This window comes from Nyctereutes procyonoides, unplaced genomic scaffold (assembly GCF_905146905.1).
Source record: "Nyctereutes procyonoides isolate TBG_1078 unplaced genomic scaffold, NYPRO_anot_genome, whole genome shotgun sequence".
NCBI classification, from domain to species: domain Eukaryota; kingdom Metazoa; phylum Chordata; class Mammalia; order Carnivora; family Canidae; genus Nyctereutes; species Nyctereutes procyonoides.
In genome coordinates, this window is record NW_026575051.1 from 35,647,244 (window position 1) to 35,675,203 (window position 27,960).

A 27,960-nucleotide genomic window follows, 5' to 3' on the forward strand; every position below is an offset into this window, starting at 1 on the left:
CTGTGTCTCTGCCTCTCTCTCTCTCTCTGTGACTATCATAAAATAAAAATAAAATTAAAAAAAAAAACCAGTCCTGATTACAGTATAATGAAATAGTCTTACACTGTTAATGCAACCTAACACAAAGCTTTCAGAAGGCTAAGTTAGCCATTATCAAAAATTTAAGCATTGAAGAATCCTTTTACCCAGTATTTCCAAGAATCCCATAAATTTTAAAAAGATGTATGTACAAGAGCAATGATAATATCAAAAAATGAGAAATAATCCAAATGCCTAGTAGTTGGGAGTTGATTAAATAAACTATGGTTAAAATGTGATAGATTCGTATATACATGGCATGGAGTCAAAAATACATTGTTAAAGAAAGAAGCAACCTGGGGTGGCTTGGTGGCTCAGGCCCTTGAGCATGGGGCTCTTGGTTTGGTTCAGATCATAATTCAGAGTTGTGAGATCCAGCTCCCAGGTGCAGCTCCACACTCAGCAGGGAGTCTGCTTGAGGATTTTCACCTTCTCCCTCTTTCCCTTCCCCCAATGCATGCACATTGTCTCTCTCTCAAATAAGTAAATCTTAAAAAAATAAAAGACTGAACAAGGAGGCATTAGCAACAAAATGATGACAATGATTACAGAGGTGGGGATTAGGAGGGCTGAAGAAGTTATGACTTCTTTAAGCCTCAAAGTTTTCTATTTCTATTTAATAGATTTTAATAAGCTGAAGAATAAAACTGTACATGCGTTGTTTCACTAACCAGTTAAAGGTTTCCTCTCTATGGAAGGCTTTAAAAATGTCAATTTCCAAAGGCTGGACATTTAACCTCCAACCATTTGATTCCCCTAATTAGCCATCATGAATCTTTCATCCACAAATACATTCTAACTGCTTTCCAATCTCCTCTTATTCAGAGACTAGTCTTCATAAACAAAAATCCAGGTGATAGTCTACGAGAAAATTCAAAGAATCTATTAAGGCAAAGTGATCAAAATCATTGCTTGTAGATGACCACCTGGCTATTAGGGCTGCCACTTGCCGAAAATGACCAAGTAGGAAAAACACCAATCAACAGCCATAAGAAATCAAAAGCCTCCACCGAGACCTTGAAACAAGGTTCACACCAGTTTGGCCACCAGCAAAGTTGGGAGTCCCGCTTCTCCAGTAAATTCCCGCCAAAGCTCCAATCAGCGCTGACGCTACACGTAGACAGCTACGCTGTGACGTCAGAGCAAAGATGGCTGTGCCCTGGAGCCTTTCCCTCGTACCCTAAGTTTTTGCGCCCATCTCGTTTCAGATGCAGAGTCAGACTCTGCCTTTCTCCAGCCATGTTTTCCGTCCGAGGTTGTGGTCTCTGGGTCGTGGCTTCCCTCACCAAAAAACACCCTCCGTTGGCCCGGTTCATCGGTGACGGCGCGGCGCCCTCGGCTCCGAACTTTGACGTGGTAGTCATTGGCGGAGGCCATGCCGGGACCGAGGCAGCCGCCGCTGCTGCTCGGTGCGGCTCCCGGACCCTGCTACTCACCCACCGCGTGGACACGATCGGTGAGGAGTGTGGGCAGCTTGGGGCTTGGCGTAGGACGCAAGCTGCCAATATGCCGCTTCACCGCTTCCCAGTACCTGGTGCGGGCAGCCTTTCCCCTCCCCCGAGGCTAGTGAGAATCTTAGTGTCTGTGGTTTTATCCTTATTTGAGTTTCACAGATCATGTGGGCCTGCCTGGTTTAGGCAATTCGGTGGACCGTGGGTTGTGCTGCTGCTGACAGAAGTAATTAGTTGGGGAAGTTAGGGGCCGTGCCTTGGGAAAGGAAGAAGCTAAGAATACAAGCTGATAGCTTCTTCTTCGTTGTCATTTATGCTTTACTAGTTGGTCGCTTTGGGGAAAAAGAGTGAATTAACAACTGTTACGAATTATTTGTTAAAAGAGTGCTGTGTTCTCTCGAGATTTTGTGAAGCTCTTTTGAAGAACAGTGCTTTTTTTTTTTAAATCATTATGTAATCTTTTTTTTTTCCTTTATTTATTTTTGATAGTCATAGAGAGAGAGAGAGAGAGGCAGAGGGAGGAGCAGGCTCCATGCACCGGGAGCCCGACGTGGGATTCGATCCCGGGTCTCCAGGATCGCGCCCTGGGCCAAAGGCAGGCGCCAAACCGCTGTGCCACCCAGGGATCCCAACAGTGCTACTTTTTATTGCATTCTATATCTCTACAGGTGTTTATTTCCTGATTTTTATGCTCAGGAACTGACAGTGCTTTGTTCCGCACTTAATAGGCAATGAGTGGACGGCTGTAATTTAAAGCAAGATCTCTCTCTGGCACCATAATAGATGCTAGCTGAAACATCATCTTTGTAAATCATGCACGCCTGTTTATTTCCTCCTGCATTTCGCTTAACCATCGACAGTAGAAATATTAACTGTTTTGCAAATACTGTGACTAAATCACATATTTGATACTCAAGTACTTTTTAAAAATTGCCATTCAAATCATAACTGTAGAGAGATATATATTGTTAACCGTGATTCTTTTAGAGGGGAGTGATGTGATTACCCAAAAGATTACAGTTTGTTTATTTTACATTTCAGCGTTATTTACACTTAAAAAAATAAAGAATGGATACTACCTTTCAATAATAATTTAAAAACCTAATGAAAAAAATATTGAACTAAGACGATCATTAAATATAAGTAATGTAGGTCTGTAAGGGATAAAGAGATTCTTATCAAAACCCATATTCATATTATTCTACCAACGCAATACAATCTGTTTTTAAATAAATGCATTTCAGAGACAGTAACTCTTATAGATGAACTTAGTGGATGACATTTTTTTTTAAAGATTTTATTTATTCATGAGAGACACAGAGAGAAGGCAGAGACAGAGAAGGAGAAGCAGGCTCCTCACAGGGAGCCCACGTGGGACTCGATCCAGAGCTCTAGGATGACGCCCTAGGCGGAAGGCAGACGCTCAACTGCTGAGCCACCCAGGCAACCGGACAATTTTGTTTTTAAATCAAAATCTCATTTGGAAGGTAATTTAATATAGTGAAGTATCTTAAATATTTCTTCTTGGCCTCAGAAAGATAGCTTTGACCGAGAAAGTTCAACTGACCTAAGAATGCAAAAGGCAAGAATTGTCTTGTGATTTAGTCATTATCATCTGCCAATAATAAAGTTAGAGGCAGAAAGTCTTTTCTCCTTTTTTTTTTAAGATTTCATTTATCTATTTGAGAGAGAGATCGAGATCACAAGCAGAGAGAAGGAGGAGAGAGAGAAGCAGACTCCCCTCTAAGCCAGGAGCCTGATGTGGGGCTTGATCCCAGGACCCTGGGATCATGACCTGAGCCAAAAGCAGATGCTTAACAGACTGAGCCACCTAGGTGCCCCAGGCTTTTTTTCTACTAACCTGGAAAATAATATTTTTTGGCCAACTACTTTTGCATTTCACAATGAAAGAGAAAAAGCCCTGTGTGCCTGTTTATTATGTGTCACACTACCTATGCACTTTATGAAGAATGCTCATCATTGAAGAGATTGTTAGACATTCTGAATTTTAATCCAGGCTTCACTGAGTTCTAGCTGTGTGACTTTGGACAAGGGACAATTTCTTTAACCCCTAGTTTCTTTCTCTATAAAATAGAACAGTACTAACTTCAGTTTGCTGTAAAGTTTAAGATGGAAAATATGCAAATCATCTTAAACAGTGCCTGATCTGTTAACTGGTCAGCTGTTAAACTGTTGTTTTACCATAAGCTTTTCTATGGTACATAGGCAATCTAAATTCTTCACTAGAAGGAAAAATGGATGGATTTATACATTTTTATTACCATTACCAGCCCCGAGTACTGGTACCACACTTGGGACGTTAGTAGTCTACCTAAGAATACAGATGACTTTCTTATTCCAACTCCAAATGATTGGAAATGAATGCTAGTTTCTTGGAATTCTATGTAGAGAACGATCTTGAGGGCTAAGCAAAAGAAAAGTGGCATGTTCAACTTTTATGTCCATAAGGAGAAGGGCTCAACATTGATAAATATATCTCCTTAAGAAAAGGTTTTCAGCAATTTAAAAAAACAAGGATTTCTTTGCATGTGACTTTCACAAATGTAAGTTTTAAGATATGTATATAATATACAGTAATTCAATAAAGGGCCTAAAAATTGTTTAGAGATATAAGGAAGTGGTAGAATTGCAGTATTTGTTTTTTTCCCCTCACCAATGTATAAAGAGACTCATCTCTGGGAATGAAAGTTTGAGAAAAATGTCAGGAATTAGTGGGATTAGAGATTTTTGAAACATTAACTGATTTATAATGGGAGTTAAAAACTAAGTCATTTTGGGGCACCTGGGTGGCTTGGTTGGCATCTAACTTGTGGTTTTGGCTCACATCACAGTCTCCTGGTGGTGAGGTTGAGCCCATACCCCCGCCTTGGCCTCCAGGATCAGTGCATCGTCCCTGTCCCTGCTCCTCTGCAGCCTCCTCTCTCTCTCTTTTAAATAAATAAATCTTTTTAAAAACTCAGTCATTTTTATGAGTATCAATATTTTAAGACAGGGATTGAAACTTTAAAAAAAAAAAAGAAACTTTAGATACTCTAGAAGTTAGACACAATTTAAACGTATAAAGCTAGGTGGATGTAAAACAACATGGAATAATGGGAACAGTGGTGAGCTGGAAAGTATATTCTCATTCATTGTTTTGTTTGTTTTTAACAAAAGCTTCATGTATACCAAGCAAAATATGACCAGCAAATCACTGAGTTATGAGCTCTAAACTAAAAGTATCTGAGGGGCACTTGGGTGGCTCAGCGGTTGAGTATCTGTGTTTGGCTCAGGTCGTGATCCTGGGGTCCTGGGATTAAGTCCTGCATCAGGTCCCTGCAAGGAGCCTGCTTCTGCCTCTGCCTGGGTCTCTACCTCTCTCTCTATGTCTCTCATGAATAAATAAGACCTTTTTTTTTTTTTTTAAAGTATCTAAAATCTATCTTCTCTAAAGGCTGGAAAAGGATTACTTAAGAGTGATATAGAATAATAGAAAAAAATTATACTTGGTGATGTCATTTCACATTTCTAGTTTTTCCATTTTGATTGCTTACTCAGTAACAATTCAGATATTTCAAGTGTGATTAAATTATTGTGGTTTTTTTTTTTTCCCCTAAACAAAAAAGGCCTGGTTGATACAATGTCTGAAAGAGAGGGAAGCATGTAGAGCTATAAAAGATGTAAGATTGGACCCGAGTCTATAACTGGGAATTCATTATACTATTCTCTCTTATTCTTTAATAAAATAGCTTAAAATTAGGCCCCTGAATGGCTCAGTCAGTTAAGTGTCTGACTCTTGGTTTCAGCTCAGGTCATGATATATTGGGTCATGGGATCAAGCCCCACGTGGGGTTCCATGCTCAATGAGGAATCTGCTTGAAGATTCTCTTCCTCTGGCCTTCCCCCTGCTCACATGTCCTCTCTATCTCTCAAATCATTAAAGAAGAAATAGCTTAACATTTGTATGTGAAATAATATGTTGAATTAGAAACTAGGAATGCAAATTGGACTTCTTAAAAGTATCTTGATTTGGGAAGGTTTCATAAAGTAAGAATTTCAAAATCACATATTAAAGGAAAAGACAACCTAATGAACCAGTAAAAATATGCGTCAAGGAAAAGATTCAAAAGAAACTACAGTCAGTGGTTTGTTTTCCAGGATGCCCTGAGTGACTCCTGTATCTCATTGAGATTTTCTAATTTTCTCTCTAACATTTGTTTCAAGTTTTTTTATTGTTTGAGATGATTCTAGTCCGTTGTACAGACATTTCCCTATTAAACACTATGTGCAGGGTACTCATCTATTCATTTGATGTCTTTTCTGTTTAGGTCAGATGTCCTGTAATCCTTCCTTTGGTGGCATTGGCAAGGGGCATTTAATGAGGGAAGTTGATGCCTTGGATGGCCTGTGTTCTCGAATCTGTGACCAGTCTGGTGTACATTACAAAGTATTAAACCGGCGTAAGGGACCAGCTGTTTGGGGTCTGAGAGCTCAAATTGATAGGAAACTCTATAAGCGGAACATGCAGGTAAGGATGGGACATGAAAACAGGAGAGATTGTAGTGATTATTTTAATGTTATGTTTCAACTTGTGTTCTCTTTTGACAGAAAGAAATTCTAAATACACCGCTGCTTACTGTTCAGGAGGGAGCTGTAGAAGATCTTATTCTTACAGAACCAGAGCCTGAGCATACTGGGAAATGTCGTGTCAGTGGTGTGGTTTTAGGTGTGTACTTATTATGTACTTATTATAGATATAATAACAGTGTCAGACTGAAAAATTAATTTTAGACAGAACGTGAAGATGTTTTGCTTATTTTAGGAAATTGTTGTGCTGTCTCTTCATAGAAGAGGAAGACTACATTAAAAAAATCATATTCTTCCTTTCATCTTGAGTGTCATGAAGTTCAGTCAAGGGGACCCCTGGGTGACTTGGCAGTTTAGCGCCTGCCTTCGCCCCAGGGCATGATCTTGGAGTCCCAGGATCAAGTCCCACATCAGGCTCCCTGCATGGAGCCTGCTTCTCTCTCTGCCTGTGTCTCTGCCTCTCTCTCTCTCTCTGTCTCTCATGAATAAATAAATAAAATCTTTAAAAAAAAAAAAAAACCAGTCAAATTCTAGGCTCATTTATACTATCTTAGTGTAATACTTTATAGCCTACATAAATGTGTTTTTCTCCTGGTCCTTCTGTTGTAATTTTTATTTTTCCTTCTCCTGACTTTTAAGTTTTTTAATTTGTATTTTACAATGTTTATATATATTTTAAGAGTTACAAATTAAGTTTTTTAGAGCAGGAAGAAGGGCAGAGGGAGAGGAAGAAAGAGAATCTTAAGCAGGTTCTACACCCAGTACAGAGCCCAATCTTACAACTCTGAGATCATGACCTGAGCTGGAATCAAGAGTCAGATGCTTAACCAGCTGAGCTACCAGGTGCCCCATGAATTAATTTTTGAATCAAAATAATACATGCAGGGGCACCTGGGTGGCTCATTCGGTTAAGCGGCTGCCTTTGACTGAGGCAGGGTTCTGGAATCCTGCTCAGTGGGAGTTTTCCCTCTCTACTGCTTGTGCTCTCTCATGCTCTCTCTCTCTCTCAAATAAATAAATAAAATCTAAAAAAAAATGCACATAATATTTACAAAAATAAAATAGAATTGAAAAGTTCATATGAGGGATGCCTGGGTGGCTCAGTGGTTGGGCGTCTGCCTTTGGCTAAGGGCATGATCCCGGAGTTCCAGGATCGAGTCCCACGTTGGGCTCCTACAAAGAGCCTGTTTCTCTTCCTTCTGCCTGTGTCTCTGCTTCTTCCTGTGTCTCTTATGAATAAAATAACTAAAATCTTTTAAAAATAAATAAATAGGGATCCCTGGGTGGCGCAGCGGTTTGGCGTCTGCCTTTGGCCCAGGGCGCGATCCTGGAGACCCGGGATCGAATCCCACATCGGGCTCCCAGTGCATGGAGCCTGCTTCTCCCTCTGCCTATGTCTCTGCCTCTCTCTCTCTGTGACTATCATAAAATAAAAAATAAATAAAAATTAAAAAATAAATAAATAAAAATAAATAAATAAATAAAGTTCATATGAAAAAACAATTATCTGTCTTTACGGACCTAACCACTTCAGTTTCACTTCTGATATGTACTTATATATTTCTGACTTTCAGTTTAGGATGATAAAAGTAGTTCTAGAAATGGGTTGTGGTAACAGCTGCACAATATTGTGAATGTACGTAATGATACTGAATTGTACACCTAAAAATGGCAAAAAAAAAAGTTAATTTTATGTTATGTATATTTTACCACAATAAAACATTGTATTCTTGTACCTATAAAATATAGAAAAGGTCTAAAATAGCATTTAAAGTTACCAAGTTTAAAAAATAAATAAATAAAAATAAAGTTACCAAATTAACAGAAGTATAAGCAAGCTAAACGTATAAAGGTCTGCACTAATAAATTTCTAAATAATACGCTTTTTTTTGTACTCCCTAAATTATCAGTATTAGATGTTATCTATTAACTTATAGTAGCTCTCTTTAATCCACTACTTTCTTCCCCTTATCCTTCTAATGTAATTATGTTATAAATTTTGGTGATAGTATTTATATTATTATGTTTGAATATTGTCCACTACTTGGATCTGTAGTAATGAACAGATCTGAGTAATGTGTTATGTTTGTTTGCTTTCATATACCTCTTTGCTTGGGTTAATGTTTGCCTCTCTCACTTTCTGTGAGAGGGCACTTGTAATGAGCCCTGGGGGGTGTTGTATGCAAGTGATATATTAGTGAATTGTACTTCTGAAACCAATATTGCACTGTATGTTAACTAAAATTTAAATAAAAATTTTTAAAAAATCAGTATGGACTAGAAGAAAAAATAATGAAAATCTAAAAAAAAAACTTGGGGTGCCTGGGTGGCTCTCAGGTAAGTGTCAAGATCTTAGCTTAGATCTTGATTTCAGTGTTGTGAGTTCAAGCCCCACATTGGACTCTTTGCTGGGTGTGGAGCCTACTAAAAAACAAGGGCAGCCCGGGTGGCTCAGCAGTTTAGCCGCCTTCAGCCCAGGGTGTGATCCTGGAGACCCGGGATCAAGTCCCATGTCCGGCTCCCTGCATGGAGCCTGCTTCTCCCTCTGCCTGTGTCTCTCATGAATAAATAAATAAAATCTTTAAAAATAAATAAAAATAAAAACAATAATAAAAAAGCATAATACATATTTATATATTTTTTTGGTATATGGAAGGTTTTTTTCCTTTCTAAAAGTTTCTGGGATATGTTGTTTTTTTTTTTAAGATTTTATTTATTTATTCATGAGAGACACAGAGAGAGAGAGAGGCAGAAACACAGGCAGAGGGAGAACCAGGCTCCCTGTGGGGAGCCCAACATGGGACTCCATCCCAGGATTCCAGGATCACGCCCCAGGCCAAAGGCAGGCACTAAACTGCTGAGTCACCCAGGGATCCCCAAGTTTCTGGGACCTTGTATTTGTCTTTGGTGTTCTGAAATTTTAAAGTAGTGTCCCTTAGTCTGCTCTTTGTTCATTCATTATGTTGAGATACTGAGTGTTCCCTTTTAATCTGGAAATCTGTCCTTGATCTGTATGTTTTCTTCTATTGTTTTTCCATGCTTGTTTCTTGTAACTCCTATCCCTTTCTGAATTGGTCTTCTGGGATGCTTCTAGTTTTATTTTTTGTCATTTTGACATACTTTCTTTGAAAACTTCCTTAAATTTATTGTCTAAATCCTTGTAATGAATTTTAAAATTTTATCATATTTTCATTTATAAATGGTGTCCTTTTTTCTCATTGTTTTTTAGCATCTTGTTTTGGTTTCTGAATTAATATCTTGTTTAATCCATATAAGGATTATATTAATTTTTGAAGTTTCCTTTGATCTGTGTTGTTTTCTTCAGATTCTTTATTCTGTTTCTTTGGTTGCTTACTTTCATGTACATGGCCTTCCTCAAGTGTCTAGAGAATGTCATCACTTAAAGTACAGAACTTGACTTAATTCCCTTGTTTTAAGAGTAATTTTTATTATAGATTTATTAATTTTTTTAAGTGGGGAATATATATACATAGTAAACAGTTCCTAAAGGGGACAAAAGAATGTAGAGTGAAAAGATGGTCTCTTTCTCATCTTGTTCCTCAGCCAACCAGTTTTTTCCCTCAGGAGCACTTCTAGTTTCTTGTGTAGTCTCCATCTGTATGTGTGTGTGTGTTTGTGTGTGTGTATCTCAGTGCATATGGATATATATATATATATATTTTTTTTTTTTTTAAGATTTTATTTACCTATTCATGAGAGACAGAGAGAGAGCGGGGACGGGAGGGGGACACGGAGAGATGCAGAAACATAGGCAGAGGGAGAAGCAGGCTCCATGTAGGGAGCCTGATGCAGGCCTGGATCCCTGGACTCTGGGATCACGCCCTGAGCCGAAGGCAGACGCTCAACCACTGAGCCACCCAGGCATCCCAATATGTATGTATTTTATCAGATAGCAATAGTATCTTATCCACACTGTTCTGTACTTTGTTTTTTTTAACCACTTAAACTGTGTCTTTGCTTTTGGGAGCTATTTCTTTTTTAAAAAGGATTGTGTTTTTGTTCTAGTGATTATTTTAGTAACTATGATTTCATATAATATGCTTAAGCTTCTCTTTCTTCTGTCAGTGCTTACTGACTTTCCTCTCGGAATAGTTATTAGTTTTATTTTCATTTCCTTTTTTCTCCCCGTCTTCCTTTCTTCTCCAGATGTAATGATTATTGTTTTTATTAGTGCAGACCTTTATACGTTTAGCTTGTTTATACTTGTTACTTAATTTGGTAACTTTAAATGCTATTTTAAACCTTTTCTGTATTTTACAGGCACAAGAATACAATTTTTATTGTAAACTGTACATAACATAAAATTAACTTTTTTTGCTATTTTTAAGTGTACAATTCAGTATTAGTAAGTACACTCACAATATTGTGCACCTATTATCACAACCCATTTCTAGAACTACTTCATCATCCTAAACTGAAACTCTGTCTGACTAACTGGTAAATCCATCCCCCTCTTATCCAAAGAATAAATCTAAACATTTTCCTATAAAGGTCTGTCTACACACAAAACCTTTTATTTTTTTTTAATTTTTTATATTTATTTTTTTCTTGAATTCGATTTGCCAACATCCCGTCAAGTGCCCCCCTCAGTGCCCGTCACCCAGTCACCTCAATCCCCTGCCCACCTCCCTTTCTACTACCCCATGTTCGTTTCCCAGAGTTAGGAGTCTCTCATGTTCTGTCACCCTCACTGATATTTCCCACTTATTTTCTCTCCTTTCCCCTTTATTCCCTTTCACTATTTTTTATATTCCCCTAATAAATGAGACCATATAATGTTTGTCCTTCTCCGATTGACTTACTTTACTCAGCATAATACCCTCCAGTTCCATCCACATCAAAGCAAATGGTGGGTATTTGTCGTTTCTAATGGCTGAGTAATATTCTATTGTATACATAGACCGCAGCTTCTTTATCCATTCATCTTTGGATGGATACCGAGGCTCCTTCCACAGTTTGGATATTGTGGACATTGCTGCTATAAACATTGGGGTGCGGGTGTCCTGCCGTTTCACTACATCTGTATCTTTGGGGTAAATCTCCAAATCTCCAGCAGTGCAATTGCTGGGTCGTAGGGCAGTTCTATTTTTAACTCTTTGAGGAACCTCCACACAGTTTTCCAGAGTGGCTGCACCAGTTCACATTCCCACCAACAGTGCAAGAGGGTTCCCTTTTCTCCACATCCTCTCCAACATTTGTTGTTTCCTGTCTTGTTAATTTTCCCCATTCTCACTGGTGTGAGGTGGTATCTCATTGTGGTTTTGATTTATATTTCCCTGATGGCAAGTCATGTGAAGCATTTTCTCATCCACTTGTTGGCCATGTCTATGTCTTTCTCCACACAAAACCTTTATATATAGATTTAACCGTTTCTCTCATTTCAGTTCCAGCCTTCATTATTACATCCTTCAGTTCTCGTTCTTGGTTCTCCAGTTTGCGAGTTGTGCAGGGCAAATTATTTCATTCATTTTTTTTTTAAGATTTTATTTATTAATGACAGAGAGGGAGACAGGCAGAGGGAGAAGCAGGCTCCGTGCAGGGACCCTGACGTGGGACTCCAGCCCAGGTCTCCAGGATCACACCCCGGGCTGAGACAGCACCAAACCGCTGGGCCACCGAGGCTGGCCACCCCCCTTTGTTTTTAAGATTTTATTAATTTATTCATGACAGAGAGAGAGAGAGAGAGATTTCATTCTTATTAGTATGTTTCCCTCAGATTCTTGAGTTATATCCTTTTCCCATCTGTGAAATCAGTTATTGTTCTTCCATCTGCTTTCTGTCTGAAAATATTTTGAAAGTTCTCATCTTTTGACAAGTTCTTTCCCATTACTTGTCCTTTTGGGTTTATACCTTTTTTGCACCTTTATTTCAGGAGGGAGAAGAAATCATGTGAGGTAGTCTCTCATATTTAACCAGGAGTCTAAAATTAATTTTAAAAATTAACTGAGACTAACTTTTCAGTACTGACATGGCTTTAGGAACATGTGAATTAGTTCTTAGATGTTACTATGTTCTCATAACTGTCTTGGATTCTTGGTATTAATAACATATAGCTTTCTTACTCATTTAAAATTATTTCTCAAGTTTCTAAAGACAGTTTCTCTATAGTTCTAATGTAAAATAGTAACATTTCAATTTGATCTATGTTAACAGGACACAATTTTTGCTCTTTCTTATCCTTTAGCGGATGGAAGCACAGTACATGCAGAGAGTGTGGTTCTGACTACCGGGACGTTCCTGAGAGGTGTGATTGTAATTGGATTAGAGATGCATCCAGCAGGACGTTTAGGGGATCAGCCTTCTGTAGGGTTGGCTCAGACTCTGGAGAAGTTGGGGTTTGTGGTGGGAAGATTGAAGACTGGGACTCCACCCCGAATTGCCAAAGAGTCGGTTAATTTTAGCATTCTAAACAAACAGACACCAGATAATCCATCCATACCATTCAGTTTTGTCAGTGAGACAGTGTGGATTAAGGTAAGATAATTTATGAAAACCTAACCGTACAGCTGACAGTGGTTATTCACAGCAGGATATAGACCCTCTGTCCTTTTTTTCCCTTCTTTCTCTTTTCTTCCTTTCCTTCCTTCCTTCACAATTCATCTTACATCACTATTACTTAGGGTGCAAAAAAGTGATTTTTAAAAGGATTAGCTAATTTAGCTAATTGGGTGTTTCCCCATAAGTTCTTAAGTTTCATTACTTCAATAATTTTGCCTTTTTAAACTTTTTTGAAACAATTTGCGACTTACATAAACATTGCAAGACCATAAAACAAACTTCTATAAACCATTGAAATTTACCCATTGTTAATATTTTACTGTATTTATCTATATAGAAATATATAGCTATATGATATTTAATCTATAAAACAGTAGTATAAACATTCTTACTGTTTTCTTTTTTCAGAATATTTGAGAGTAAGTTGCAGAGATCATGACCCTTTATTTCTAAATATTTGAACATGGATTTCAGCTAAGCACAAAGACATGCTCTTATATAACCTCATTGCAATAATGAAATTTGGGGGATTTAACATTGATACAGTGCTATTTGGTATAAATATAGTTCATAGTCAGATATGGATATCTTTCGTGATACTGGTATTTTTGAAGAATACAGGATACTTTTGCCTACCTTTGGAATTATAAAAAATTATATAAAAATTATAAAATTATTTTTAAAAGGTATATTGTATGTTTAGAATTGAGGATTGATAACCAATGGTCCTAGTTTCTGATGAGTGTTATCCTGATAAGTGGCCCCAAATATTCTGCTATCTTGAACAGGTTATATGTTTGCATTGGTAAAATGTAAATTGTGATGCTACTTTCTTAATGTGTTTATTTGTAAACTGCCTATTATAAAATTTTAAGTTTATGGACAGTAGAAAAAAATAGCAAAATGAATCTGTCTCACCCAGCTTCAATAAGTAACATTTTTTGCCATTCTTGTTTCATTTTTCTTTAACACTTTCTTCTTGGGAAGTTTTAAGCTACAGTCCCAAATATCACGTCATTTCACTTACAAATACTTTGATATATGTCCTTAACAGATAAGAACTTTGTAAAAACCAACCACAATAGCATGATCATACCCAGAAAATGAGGACCAAATAAGGACTACACATTGAGTTGGATGACTTGCCTCATAATAACAGTTCCTCTCTTTTTTTTTTTTTTTTTTGACATTTATATGTGGAAGAAACTGAGTAATCTGTTCTCTAGAATTTCCCACAGTCTAGATTTCTCTGATTTTATCCTTCTGGAGCCTTAAATATGTTCTTCCATTTTCCATATTTTCTGCAAACTGGTAGGCTTGTTTGAATTTAGGTTCATCTTTTGGGTTGCTTTTGGCAAGAATATTTCATTAGTACTCAGCATTATGCATGGGTTTAATGTTTGTAAAGTACGTGTATGTCATGTGTATAATTTATATGAGTAAAAGATAAACTAGTAAAGAAGCAAATATTCTTATAAATAATCCTATATTTTAGCCAGAAGATCAGCTGCCGTGTTACTTGACTCACACGAACCCTAGAGTGGATGAGATTGTCCTTGAAAACCTTCACCTTAATAGTCATATTAAGGAAACTACAAGAGGACCCCGGTAAGGACAAAACATCACATTAAAGAATGATGTCAACCCTCTTTTGTTTGCTTCATTAAATTTTAAAATTTCATTGTCCTATTCTAGATACTGTCCATCCATTGAATCAAAGGTTTTGCGTTTTCCAAACCGTCTACATCAGGTTTGGTTGGAACCTGAAGGAATGGATTCTGAGCTCATCTACCCTCAAGGGTTATCTGTGACACTGCCAGCTGAATTACAAGAGAAAATGATTACATGCATCAAAGGCTTGGAGAAAGCTAAAATGATTCAACCAGGTAAAGAGAATCATAGCTGCCCCTCCATATGGGCTCAGCATTGCTTTAGCAGGTAGTGAGGAGGTCTCAGTTACAGTCATAGTTGCCTTAGAGCCTCAGAAGACAAAGCCCAACATCCATGTATTTAAATATATTCTTTGTCAAGAGCATTTTTAAAAAGATTTTATTTACTTATTTGACAGAGAGAGAGTACGTACAAGCAGGGGGGAGCAGCAGGCAGAGGGAGAGCAAGCAACAGGCTCCCCGCTGAGCAGGGTACCCAATGATGTGGGGCTCTATCCCAGGACTCTGGGATCATTGACCTGAGCTGAAGGGAGACACTTAACCGAATGAGCCACTCAGGTGGCCCTGTTTTTCAAGAGCATTTAATGATAATTTTTGCATCTCTACTTTGAGACAAATCCAGCTCTGTTTTTACTTATTTTGTATTTTTTCTTCTTTGGTCAGGATATGGTGTTCAGTATGATTACTTAGACCCCCGTCAGATCACTCCTTCTCTTGAGACTCATTTGGTGCAACGGCTCTTCTTTGCTGGCCAGATAAATGGCACTACTGGTTATGAGGAAGCTGCAGCTCAAGTAAGAGGTTGTTCAAATGTTACTATAAACAAAAAAAGACTGTTTCACTGGTGTTCCTCCTCTTAATTTCTGTTGTGATAACTATATAGATCTTAGATAATACAACTCATAAATTGTAATAGAAGACTTATATCTGTTTCATGGGTGGCTACTATATACAATAGAATTTTTAAAAACTTGTGGGTTTTGTTGTGGTTATATTTTGTTTTATTTGTGTACAGTTGACACACAATGTTATAATAGTTTAAGGTATACAACTGAGTGATTTGACAAGTTTATACATTATGCTGTGTTCACTACAAGTGTAGCTACCATCTGTCCTGTCATATCCCTATTACAGTATCATTGACTGTATACCTTATGCTGTGCCAAACACTTGTGGTTTTAATTCTGTCTTCTGAGCTCCTAGGTCTGATACCATATTTGATTAGATTTATTGCATTTGAAATTTTAAAAAAGATTTTATTTTTAGGGACACCTAGGTGGCTCAGCGGTTGAGCATCTGCCTTCGGCTCAGGGCATGATCCTGGGATCTGGGCTCAAGGCCTGCATTGGGCTCCCTATGGGGAGCCTGCTTCTCCCCCTGCCTATATATGTCTGTCTCTCTCTCTTTCTCTCTGTCTCTCATGAATAAATAAATAAATCTTTAAAAATAAATAAATAGGGCAGCCTGGGTGGCCCAGCAGTTTAGTGCCGCCTTCAGCCCAGGGTGTGATCCTGGAGACCCGGGATCGGGTCCTATATCAGGCTCCTTGCATGGAGCCTGCTTCTCCCTTTGCCTGTGTCTCTGCCTCTCTCCCTCTCTCTGTGTCTCATGAATAAATAAAATCTTTAAGAAGATAAAAATAAATAAATACATACTTTCATAAAGATTTTATTTTCAAATATCTCTATACCCAACCTGGAGCTCAAACTTAACAACCCCGAGATCAAAAGTCACATGCTTTACTGGCTGAACCAGCCAGACATCCCTGAGATTTTTTGAAAAAGAAAATTAAGTTCTTTCAACATTACTTTGTTACAAATTATCATATTCCTCAAGTGAGAAGTATGTTATTTTTACTTAAAAGTGGGAAAAGGCTAGAAGGGTTTTATGAGTGGATTTTTACAAATATATTAGCCCACCTAAGGCTTATCAGGAACGTTAAATACTTTTGAAAACAATGAAACATAACCTTCTAAAGTGGTACATTACCTGTATTCTGTTTTTGAAGAAGTACCACATTTTCTGTCTGTTCTCACTCTTCTGGGCAGTGTGTGCTTTCTTACTACCTGATGCTGTTTCTTCCAGGTAGTGTTCTAACTAGAGTAGCTCTTTATTTTGTTCATAATGGCCTTTTAAACATTTCAGTCCTCTTGTAGGGTGTGATAGCTGGAATCAATGCAAGTCTTCGGGTCAAACACAAGCCTCCTTTTGTTGTCAGCCGAACAGAAGGCTACATAGGAGTCTTGATTGATGACCTCACCACACTGGGTACCAACGAACCATACCGCATGTTTACAAGCCGAGCAGAGTTCCGTTTGTCACTGCGCCCTGATAATGCCGACAGCAGGCTCACGTTCCGAGGTAACCCTTCACTGAGTCTTGCAACCAGGTTTTCTCTTTAAAACCTCTCTCATTATATTCTTTTTCCTCCCCTCTTCTAGGGTATAAGGAAGTTGGATGTGTATCCCAACAACGATATGAAAGAGCTTCTTGGATGAAGTCTTCTTTGGAAGAAGGCATTTCTGTGCTAAAATCCATTGAGTTTTCAAGTTCTAAATGGAAAAAGTTAATTCCAGAGGCTTCTATAAGTATTGTTAAAAGTCTGCCACTCAGGTATGCACTTTTAATATAGACTTTTCTCACTTTTTACAAAAAGTGAGATTGTTTCAGAGAGACATTACCTGTGGATTCCTTTTTTAATTTATTTTTTAGATTCCGTATTTTAAATGAATTTAGCTTACTTTTGGCTTCTTTTCAAAATCCTTTAGATACAACCCATTTCTTTATTCAGTATTAAATATACATATGATTCTAAATTATTATCTTTATCTTTTATATAATATTTCTGTGGCTCCCATTGAGTTCTTCTAGCTTTACTAAGATTTAGAGGGTCAAACCAAGAAATACTGTTAATCTGCCTTCTGTTATAAGTATGGAGTAGTTGGAAACCTCTTTTTTAAAGTTAATTATTTTAGAAAGAGAGAATGTGCCCACATATGAGGGGCAGAGGGAGAGAATCTCAAGCAGACTCTGCTGAGCATGAAGCCAATGCAGGACTCAGTGTAACAACCCTGAGATCATGACCTGAGCTGAAACAAAGAGTGGGACACCCAACCAACTGAGCCACCTAGGTGCCCCAAAAACCTCTTTGGTTAAGCAGACTATGTTAAATTTTATGGACTTCCATGAAGAGTTCTATATGTTAGATTTTTTGTCCTTGTTTTTATTATTCTGGTTATATGGACTCTGAATCTAAAGGACATTAATATAGAGCTTTTGCTTCATAGATGTATTCTTAAGGACTTTGCATGGCTCAAAATCTGCATATTTCAGCACTCATTTTTCCCCATTTAAAAAATGTAAACTAATTTGGGTCGGGACATGCCCAGAAGGCATAAATCTAAAATCATTGTAGCTTAGGGGCACCCTGGTAGCTCTGTGTTTGAGCATCTGCCTTTGGTTCAGGTCATGATCCTGAGGTCCTGGGACTGAGTCCCCCAGCAGGCTCCCCAAGGGGAGCCTGCCTCTGCCTATGTCTCTGCCTCTGTGTAAATAAATAAAATCTTTAAAAACATTTTTTTAATTTAAAAAATTATTGTAACTTAGAAGCAAATATGGTGGTGTTGATCTTGCAACTATGTCTCCAATATATTTTTCTGTTTTATTTTTCCTTTTTTTAACCCTGTTTTTCTTGTGAGGGATTTTGTGGACTTAAAGGCATACCTATTTTAATGCTGCTTTTTATTATCACTAATCTTTTCTTATTTTATTTATTCATGAGAGACACAGAGAGAGAGAGAGAGAGAGGCAGAGATATAGGGAGAGGGAGAAGCAGGCTCCATGCGGGGAGCCCAATGTGGGACTCGATCCTGGGACTCTAGGATCACGCCCTGAGCCAAAGGCATAGATGCTCAACTGCTGAGCGACCCCGGCAACCCCCCAAGTTTTCATTTTCACAGGAATTTCCCAAAACACTGACACTACTGTTAGAAGACATTAAGCAGATTTTTAATTATAGTAAAAGTAAGTGTTAAAGAACCTGCATTGTAGTCACCCAAACCAGGGAATCTTATTCACGGGATTGACAGCCCGATTGATAAATGAGGACACTGGATATGTTTATCAGCTAAGTGGCACTGGGAGATGACAGTAATATAAACATCGTTTATAATCCACTCAGTATTCCAGTATTTGTTTAAATTTAGGAAGGTTCAGATTATTTCAGACTTTGTGCAAAGAATTTATAATGTCATCCTTTGTTTTGACAAATATTGTACTATTTCAAATTTTTTTTTTACTATTTCAAATTCTTATTACTAAAATTTATATTGTATTAAATGTGACTAATGTATATTGAGGTAACATTGCTAGTAGGGTTAGTTTTTAACACAGTCTAAAATGTTAATTGATGAATAAAAATATAAATGAAAGGCTATCAGGTTTTTTACCAAATCACAAGAGTAGCCATTTTATATTAAGGTGACTAAAAAAATAACAATTTAGCCAAATGCTTTTTTTAATAATTAAAATATCTTTCTCTTCAGGAGAAACCATATTTGATTTCAGCAGAATATTTACAGTCTAGCATTTAGTCTCCCTAAATAAACTCACGTTATCAATGCCTAGATATATAAAGCTAGAAAGGTAGAAAATTGGTCAAAATACATTTATTGCACTTACAGTGTACATGCCAAGCTCTGTGCTAAGCACTCGCAAGTTGAACCAGACTTTGAACAGGCATTTTAACAGAAGAGATATACAAGTAACTGCACACACATTTCCTGTCCAGATTAGAGGGAAATACACTGATGTGTTAGATTGTCTCTTATGTTCTGTTGAGGTATACTAACTTGTCCTCTCTGTGCCTGAGCTCTGAACTCTGAGGCTTAAGCTCAATTCAAAGCAAGTCTTGAAGTTTGGATCTAAGAACAGTTCCAAGGCTTATAAATAAAGTATTATTTTTTTAATTTTAAATTGGATGGTCAAGCACTTTTCTTTGAAGTCATAGATTCCAAGATAATGCTTTTTTTGGTTAATCATTAGATGGTTCCAGTAAGTTCTATAGTTTAAAAGACAACCCAGCCATTTCCCTTTTGGAGCTTAGGGTTATATGGTTTCACTGTAGCTTATGAGATGAGGCCTCTGTAATTAATTGACCTAATTTGTCTCTTGGAGCACAGCAGAACTGCCCAGAATTTCTGTACATTCTCAGAGCAGTGGTCTGAGGAAAAAATAAGTCAATCATCTGCAAAGGGTGATAATGCATGACTATGGTAATAAACAGTAAAGAAGGTGGTTGGGAGACCTGGGAAGACCTGGCACTCCTGGATGGACAGATCTGACTTTCTGTTGACTTGATAATTAATTTGATTTGGGATGGACAGAATTTATCAGAAACGTTAATCTATTAGAGAAAATATCAAATTTAGTAAAGTAAGGCAGTAAATGTGAGGAAATTTTACAGATCAGTGAGTCTCGTGAGAACCAAACAAAATGAGAAGGAAACTGCAGAATATTTCATAGTTGGGACCACAAGAATGAGGTGAGCCAAGGGCAGTACCATAGTTCAACTAAGTTGTACAAAGGTCTTGGCAACAATGGAACTCCTTATGTACCACTTTTAGTTAGCCTGCCAATAACCTTTTGAATGAATTATAACCAAAAAAGCCAAATGTAAATGAAGTCAGTATAATTAACAGAGCAACAACTGGTCAAGTTCACTTCACCTTTGGGAAGGGCTAGAAGGTGGGGGTGTCAGATATCAAGAAGGAATCTGAGATCAGTATGAAAGGATTAAACTGGCCAAAGGAGCACTAGAACTTCTGGAGATGAAACATACCTGAAGTTTCTCTCTCTTGTTGGATCTTTCTTAACAAATGTCAATGAATCAAGTTACTGCAAATCTCATCTGATCTGTCAGCATTTACTGAGGCATGTTCTCTTGGTGAGCCATGTAAGTTGCCTGAGAATTTCAGCAATTGTCTCTATTGCTGCATGTATTGATTGTTCTCCTCTCTCTTTGCTTTGGCCCAGGAAGCCTTAGCCTAACCAGAGTAGTAGAAGTAGAACTGAGAATTAGCTGCCTAAAGTTTCCAATCAGTAAAAATTGAAATGGAGATAATACTAAATTAGAAAATATCCAACTAGAAGAATACTTAGGATCCCTTACTTTTTAGAAAAGCATTTGACCATCATTTTCATCAGTTTGTTTTGAAGAGACTTTAAAACATACTTACAGGGGCCCCTTGTTCTTACTTGGGAAGTTCTGCAAAACCAAGAAAGAGATCTTCAGCTGGTTTTGAGCAAGCAAAAGGATGACTCCTTCACAGGACATAGGGCTTACCATGACTTAGATGTAAATTCTCAGGGAATTCAAACAGACCCTTGTTATCAGAGGATATTTTATCCTTACAAGAAAGGGAAGAAAAAAGGATTATAGTAATACAACCTTTACCAAAACCTATTTCTCATGATAAAGGAAAGGAGTTGGGGAGAGCTACATGCTAGTCTTATTGAGGTTCTATTGTGTTGCATATCTACTGCTTTGCTGACTGTGCTTGGAAAGAATTAGGAGTATCTTTTGATATTAGTATTAATTCTGAGATTTGGCGGGGATCCCTGGGTTGCTCAGCAGTTTGGCACCTGCCTTTGGCCCAGGGCGCGATCCTGGAGTCCTGGGATTGAGTCCCGCGTCGGGCTCCCGGTGCATGGAGCCTGCTTCTCCCTCCTCCTGAATCTCTGCCTCTCTTTCTCTCTATGCCTATCATAAATAAATAAATGAATAAATCTTTAAAAAAATATTTTTGAGATTTGGCATTATTTCCAAGGAATCAAATTCTTTTTTTTTTTAAGATTTTATTTATTTATTCATGAGAGACACACACACAGGCAGAGACATAGGAAGAGGGAGAGGCAGGCTCCCCAGAGGGAGCCCAATATGGGACTTGATCCCAGGACCCCAGGATCACGACCTGAGCCAAAGGCAGACAACCACTAAGCCACCCAGGTGCCCCAGGAATCTTATTTTTGATTGGGCTTATATCATATGGACCCCTATCTTTTGTTTTGTTTTTTGGACCTCTGTGCTAATGAAACTTTTGTGTATTTGCAGAGCTCTAGATGTTCTGAAGTATGAGGAAGTTGACATGAAGTTGTTAGCCAAGGCTGTTCCAGAGCCCTTGAAGAAGTATGTTGAAAGTAGAGAGCTAGCTGAAAGACTGAAAATAGAAGGTAGAAGATAATTTTTTACTTAACATGCTTATATGTTCGCTTTTCCATTTGTGCAAATTATGAATGGACAGCAGATTCATTAAGAAAGAGCGCTATGAAAAAAAAGAAAGAAAGAAAGAGCGCTGTGTTAAGAGGAGCCATCATTACCACGGAACCAGCATAGTGTTAGGTTCTGTGCTACTTACAGAAGAGTTCCCAGGCAAGCAGCATTGCAACACACGGAACTTGTTAGAAATATGGAATCTCACAGTCTCCCTCAGACTGAGTAAGCATCTGCATTTTAACAAGATCCTTGGGTAGTTTGTGAGCACATTTCAAGTTTGGGAAATGCTATAAGGTTTACCAAAAATAACCCAAAAAAGCCAAAAACAAAACTTTTTTTTTCCTTAAACTTCCTTTTACATCTTCCCCATCTGGTGTCCTAACAATGAAAAAAATAATACTGTCTTTGGCTTTGACAATATACTGGAGTACTCTACTAACAAATACTTATTTTGAATCAGTCAAAGAAATCAGAGCCTGCCCCTATACATTATAACATATATCATGCTCTCATACTTTCCAACAGTGAACTGACCATTAAAGCTACAGATGACTGTGTAGTTGTATTGTATTTTTTCAAGTTTTTCATTATGAAAAATTTCAGACATAAACATACTGAGAATAATATCACCTTCTGCATCTTGATAGCTGTTTTTTCCTGAGGTGGCAGATTATTTGGAGAAAAAGGGAATAGAAAGAGCTGGAAAGAAGGGTAGGAGAAGTTGGATAATGATGTACTGTTCAAATATGAAAGAACTTTAAATTCCTTGGAGATCAGCCAAAGTGGTAAGAATGCTGCATTTCCTCTAGCAATGGCAGTTTCTTTTAGCTCCACAGAGATCTACCGCTTTGCTATGCTTTGGCTGTACATACAGATGACCCAAGTGCTACCTATCATCCCACCATGCAAGTTACCAAAAGTCCAGCAACAAAGGGAAACTCACCAAAACTCTAGAATCATTATTCTGAATGACCAGACACTACACTTACACTAATGTCTAAGAAATAATGTTGACCTTTTATTTCAACATCATGATTTCTCTATTGAGTAAAAATTACTTTATTGAACATTCAGGCTGTTATCACCTGAGAACAGGTGATTAAATTATATATTATGTATATATATATTATATATAATTTTATAATATAATAAACTTTATATATATATAAAGTTTATTTAAGTCATCTCTACACCCCACTGTGGGTCTTGAGCTCATAACCCTGAGATCAAGAGTCACATGTTCTTCCAACTGAACCAGCCAGGTGCCCCTAAATTCTATATTTTAAACTTGGTTTGCAATTTTACTTTGATCCATAAATCACCAGATTTGTGTTAGAATAATCCAGAATAATTTAACTTGTTCATAGAAAACCCTAACTTCAGCCACAGAGTAGCTACTATTTTGCCTTGTTTTTTTAAAGACTCTGGCATATATAGACTCTAATTTATATCCATGGCTTAAAAGAAACATTAGGTTAAAATATATCATTGACTGTCAGATCACTATATGCCTCCCACCCCCACCAGGGAGGAAGTTTCTTGATGGCAGAAATCAACTTCGGATTCTTCCTTTGTATTATCTCCGTTTTGATATATATTTACATATATATATATATTTGAAAGTTTAAATAAATATACCTTTAACATATAAATTATCTCTCATTTGTATCCCATGAACTTCTATAGGGTCTATTTATGAGTCATACAATTATATTACAGGTTTTTGTGCTAATTTGTCATATTACAATTTGTATTAAGCCCTTTACATGCAGTATTTTGTTTGATATTTAGAACTGTCCTGTGAAGAATGGGTCTTAGCCTTATTGTCTTAATTTTACATTAAGTGGTAACTTGCCCAAGATCACAAAATTGGTGGGTGGCAGAGCTGGGATTTGAACTTAGCTTGTCTGACAGCAAGGCCTGTGTACTTAACAACTATCTTTTGTTGCCATGAAGACCATCATAAGTCATCTGGGTTAGCCCTTACAATTTCTAGATATGGGGCACCTGGGTGGCTCAGTCAGTTAAGTGTCTGACTCTTGATTTCAGTTCAGATCTTGATATCAGGGTTGTGAGTTCAAGCCCCACATTGGGCTGCATGCTGGCATGAAACCTACTTTAAAAAAGAAAGAGAGAGAGAGAAAAGAAGGAACGAAGGAATGAAGGAAAGAAGGAAAAAGGTAAGAAGCTAAGGCCCAGGAGGATAATGATGGGCCCATACTCAGAGGGTAGAGCCAGGCCCAGAGCTGAGATTTTCTAACTGCTAGTCAAGTAACTGAAGCAGATATTACCAAAACTTTTAGGGAAGACTGGCTTTCTTGAACAGGACAGATTGACTACCTCAATTTAGACTTGATCTGATTTGATTTTTTAAATATTTTATTTATTTATTTGACACAGAGAGATATAGAGCACAAGCAGGTGGAGCGCCAAGCAGCAAGAGAAGCAGACTCCCGGCTGAGCAGGTAGCCCGATGTGGGGCTCCATCCCAGGACTCTGGGATCATAACCTGAGCTGAAGGAAGATGCTTAACCAATTAAGCCAGTCAGACACCCCTCAATTTAGATTTTAAAACAGGTTTTGAGTTTATTTTTCTAAGAAGAGAATGCTATACAAAATAATTGCTAAATTATCCTTCTAACTTCACTTGAATAAAACCTTAAAATATTTAAATTGTTACATCTAAAAAACTCCATTTTTAATTAAAAATTTTAGCTTTATAATGGACATTCTGAAAACCATTTTCTTAAAGAAACAGATTATCTTTAGGACCTAAAATTCAAACTCACAGCCTATTGAGGGTTAGCACTGAGAGGGAAAAATTTGCACTGAGAGGAAAAGCAGTATCTTCTAATATTCCAGATTTTTAAAATTTCTAAGTAATCTCTACAATGAGCATGGGGCTTGAACTTACAACCCTAAGATCAAGAGCCCCATGCTTTATTGCCTGAGCCAGCAAGGAGCCCTTTAATTTTCCAGGTTTTATTTTTTTTAAGATTTTATTTATTTACTTGACAGAGAGGAAGAGTGAGAGAACACAAGCAGGGAGAATGGCAGGGGGAGAGAGAGAACAGACTCCCCACCAAGCAGGGAGTCTGATTTGCGGCTTCATCCCAGAACCTGAGCCAAAGGGAGACACTTAACCTGCTGAGCCACCCAGGCACCCCAATTTTCCAGATTTTTGAAATGAAAAGGACATGCAGTAAACTATCAGATGGAATGCTGCAGTTGGTGTGCAAGATATGCTCTCATTTAGCCTCAATTTTCTCATCTACAAAAGGGAACGCTTACCCCACTTATTTCATGGTGCTGGGAAAAGTGTTGAAAGTGATAACGTATACAGAAGTTTTTGTAAATTGTAAAAACTATAAAAACACAAGTTGTTAATATCATCTGAGTATCATAACATAATTAATTCTGTTCACCAGCCACTTATGAATCAGTGTTGTTCCATCAGCAACAACAAATAAAGGAGGTTCAGCAGGATGAAGCTCTCCAACTGCCAAAAGACCTAGATTATTTAACCCTCAGAGATGTGTCTTTGTCTTATGAAGTTCGAGAGAAGCTACATTTCATTCGCCCAGAAACGGTAAGAAACCAGGCAGTGGAAAGGAGCGGGTTATAAATAAAGAACCAGTGCTTTAATTTTTTAAACTTTGATTTATAGTGATCACATAATTAATGTTTTGTTTCATCATAAAAAATCTAACCTTGTATTTTCTTATATCTCTTTGTATGACAGATGGTTTGTTTTTGAGAGACCAAAAAACTTAGTCTAAATAAATAACTAGAAGAATTGAGTTGATTAAAATTATTCTCTAGTTCCTACTATATGCTAAACCATCAGTGCAAACAAACCAGTATAATACATGATAAAAAAGAAAACACATTAGGTTAGTACATGTGAGTAGTTTTAAAATCACCGCTTGGATCCCTCCCTAGGAGTTCCATAGTGTTGGCTTAGAAGCTGTTAGGAGGAAGAAGGGAACCAAAAAAAGGTCCTGAACCCCATGCTTCAGTCTAAGTGTGCGTGTGTGTGTGTGTGTGTGTGTGTGTGTCTGTAAGTATCTGTAAACAAATTAAAATTTTTATTATATAATATATAGTATTGGACTTTTAATAACAAATATTTAAAGACTAATAGGCTATATTTATTGATTCTGAGATACACATTTAATATTTATGCAACTGAGTTGTATCTTAAAAATGGATGGTGTATCATAGTTTAATGAGCAGTGGCCTTTTTTTAGTGGTGATTCATACGGTAAAAGGCACTTAAAAAATAACCTGTAAAAAAAACTTTGAAAAAAAAGTTTTTTAAAAAATATTTTATTTATTTATTTATTCATGAGAAACACACACAGAGAGAGAGAGAGGCAGAGACACAGGCAGAGGCTCCATGCAGGGAACCCAATGTGGGACTCAAACCCGGGACTCCAGGATCACGCCCTGGGCCGAAGGCAGGCTCTAAACCGCTGAGCCACCCAGGGATCCCCAAAAAAATTATTTTTAAAGGGAGAAGTGATTCCATCAATATAAACATGATGCTCTTAGTGATAATCATCATGGAAACTAAGCTTATAGGGCTTATATTTTATAACTCTGTATATGCTGTTCATTTTATGTTTTTATGGATAGTCATAGGCTGCACTGCACAATATGATAGCTAAATGTGACCATTTATATTAATTAAAATCAAACAAAACTCTGAATTCAACTCTTCAGTCATACTAGCTGTTTCAGGTACTCAATAGCTACAATTCTAGAATACAAAAAGCTCTGACAAGTGTTTGTTACAGACTCCTTTGGTAGCAAACCTGACCTGACCTAAGATATTTAGTCTTGAGATGCCTGGGTAGCTCAGTGGTTGAGCATCTGCTTTCAGCTCAGGGCATGATCCTGGGGTCCAGGATTGAGTCCCACATTGGGCTCCTTGTGGGGAGGGAGCCTGCATCTTCCTCTGTCTATGTCTCTGCCTCTCTGTGTGTGTCTCATGAATAAATAAAAAATAAAATCTTTAAAAAAAAGATTATGTAGTCTTCATACCACTTAAAGTGAATATTCATACATTTCACTGTATAAATACACCACACACACACACACACACACACACACACAATACACCACAGAAGTATTCATGAGATTATAGAGCACTGCCCAAGACATTGCTGAACAGGTTACATTAGTTTGATGAAAAGAAAAATAGGTAGTCTATCATCTGTTAGTTATGTGATTTTTAACAAGTTGCTTTAACCTCTCTGAGCCTTATTTATAAATAAGGTATTAATTATTACATTCTCTTTATCTACTTTATAATTATTTTGAACATACATTAAGATAACAGTTTGAGAATATTTTATAAACTATTATTTACAGATTGTTATAAAGAGCAAAATAGATTTGATTTGACATAGCTCACTTATGTTCCTCTTACGGTTTTAATTCTTAGATTGGGGCTGCTAGTCGTATACCTGGAGTGACACCTGCTGCCATCATCAATCTGCTCCGATTTGTGAAGACCACTCAGCAAAGACAGATGGCTATGAATTAATTGCCCAAAACTGATCAATGCTTATGTGATACACATAAACTTGAAGAGAGACAGTTATAGCTTTTATTCATAGAAGACTTCTAAGTAGTACAAGAGTATAGATAGGATATAGAAAGTATTTATATTTAGCATCTGTTAAAATAATAAATTTATTAGGTTATTATGGGTTTGTCACTAATTTATAAAGAGGGCAGAGATTATAACTGTGCTTTTTTATGTATCTGAAAAAAGTTATAAAGTCTACATTTATACTCTTTATTAATATAACTGCAGTATTCATCAGAGAAATAATGGTGGACTTAAAACTAAACCTGAAAAAACATCTCAGTTTATAGATTTGCCTACTTATAAAGACCTTGTCCATTAAATGTTACCAAAGTGAAAGTCTTATGTTCCAACCTGTTTTGAAAGTTTATAGTCTTTTGCTTGGTTAATGAGGCAAATTCAAAGTCCTCAAATTCTTGGGGTTACAAATTTTAAGCTATACAAAATCACCTGGAATCATTCAGCTGATTTCCAGCATTAGAATGTAGTATGTAGGGTATCCCTGGGTGGCTCTGCGGTTTGGTGCCTGCCTTTGGCCCAGGGCGCGATCCTGGAGTCCCGGGATCGGGTCCCATGTCGGGCTCCCGGCATGGAGCCTGCTTCTCCCTCCTCCTGTGTCTCTGCCTCTCTCTCTCTCTCTCTCTCTCCGTCTATCATAAATAAATAAATCTTTAAAAAAAAAAAAAAAAAGGAATGTAGTATGTAGGGTGAAAGTTGACTTCTAAGATTCCTGTACTCTTGCAGGAAATCCTCACCAGTAATTATCTTTTTTTCCCTCACCAGTAA

General features: G+C 37.4%; 1 protein-coding gene across 2 annotated transcripts; it reads left to right on the forward strand.

The window, feature by feature from the left end:
- The first annotated feature begins 1,220 nt into the window (after positions 1-1,220).
- Positions 1,221-27,513, forward strand: MTO1 (mitochondrial tRNA translation optimization 1). Of its 2 annotated transcripts, XM_055330515.1 has the most exons (13): positions 1,418-1,534; positions 2,824-3,016; positions 5,858-6,057; positions 6,138-6,255; positions 12,322-12,611; positions 14,131-14,243; positions 14,331-14,521; positions 14,969-15,099; positions 16,462-16,666; positions 16,747-16,918; positions 21,417-21,535; positions 25,007-25,167; positions 27,028-27,513. In XM_055330515.1, the coding sequence occupies exons 3-13, from the start codon at positions 5,863-5,865 to the stop codon at positions 27,127-27,129; spliced, it is 1,797 nt and encodes a 598-aa protein (XP_055186490.1). In that variant the 5' UTR covers positions 1,418-1,534; positions 2,824-3,016; positions 5,858-5,862; the 3' UTR covers positions 27,130-27,513. The 2 variants fall into 2 exon arrangements, with proteins under 2 accessions (XP_055186489.1, XP_055186490.1); XM_055330514.1 differs by lacking the exon at positions 2,824-3,016 and having other exon boundaries at positions 1,221-1,534.
- Positions 27,514-27,960: the final 447 nt, after the last annotated feature.

Coding starts and splice junctions, on each gene's coding strand:
- MTO1 (XM_055330514.1), top strand. CDS start 1,318: ATGTTTTCCGTCCGAGGTTGTGGTCTCTGGGTCGTGGCTTCCCTCACC. Junction 14,244..14,330: donor GAAACTACAAGAGGACCCCG/GTAAGGACAAAA, acceptor GTCCTATTCTAG/ATACTGTCCATCCATTGAAT. Junction 15,100..16,461: donor ATGAGGAAGCTGCAGCTCAA/GTAAGAGGTTGT, acceptor GTCCTCTTGTAG/GGTGTGATAGCTGGAATCAA.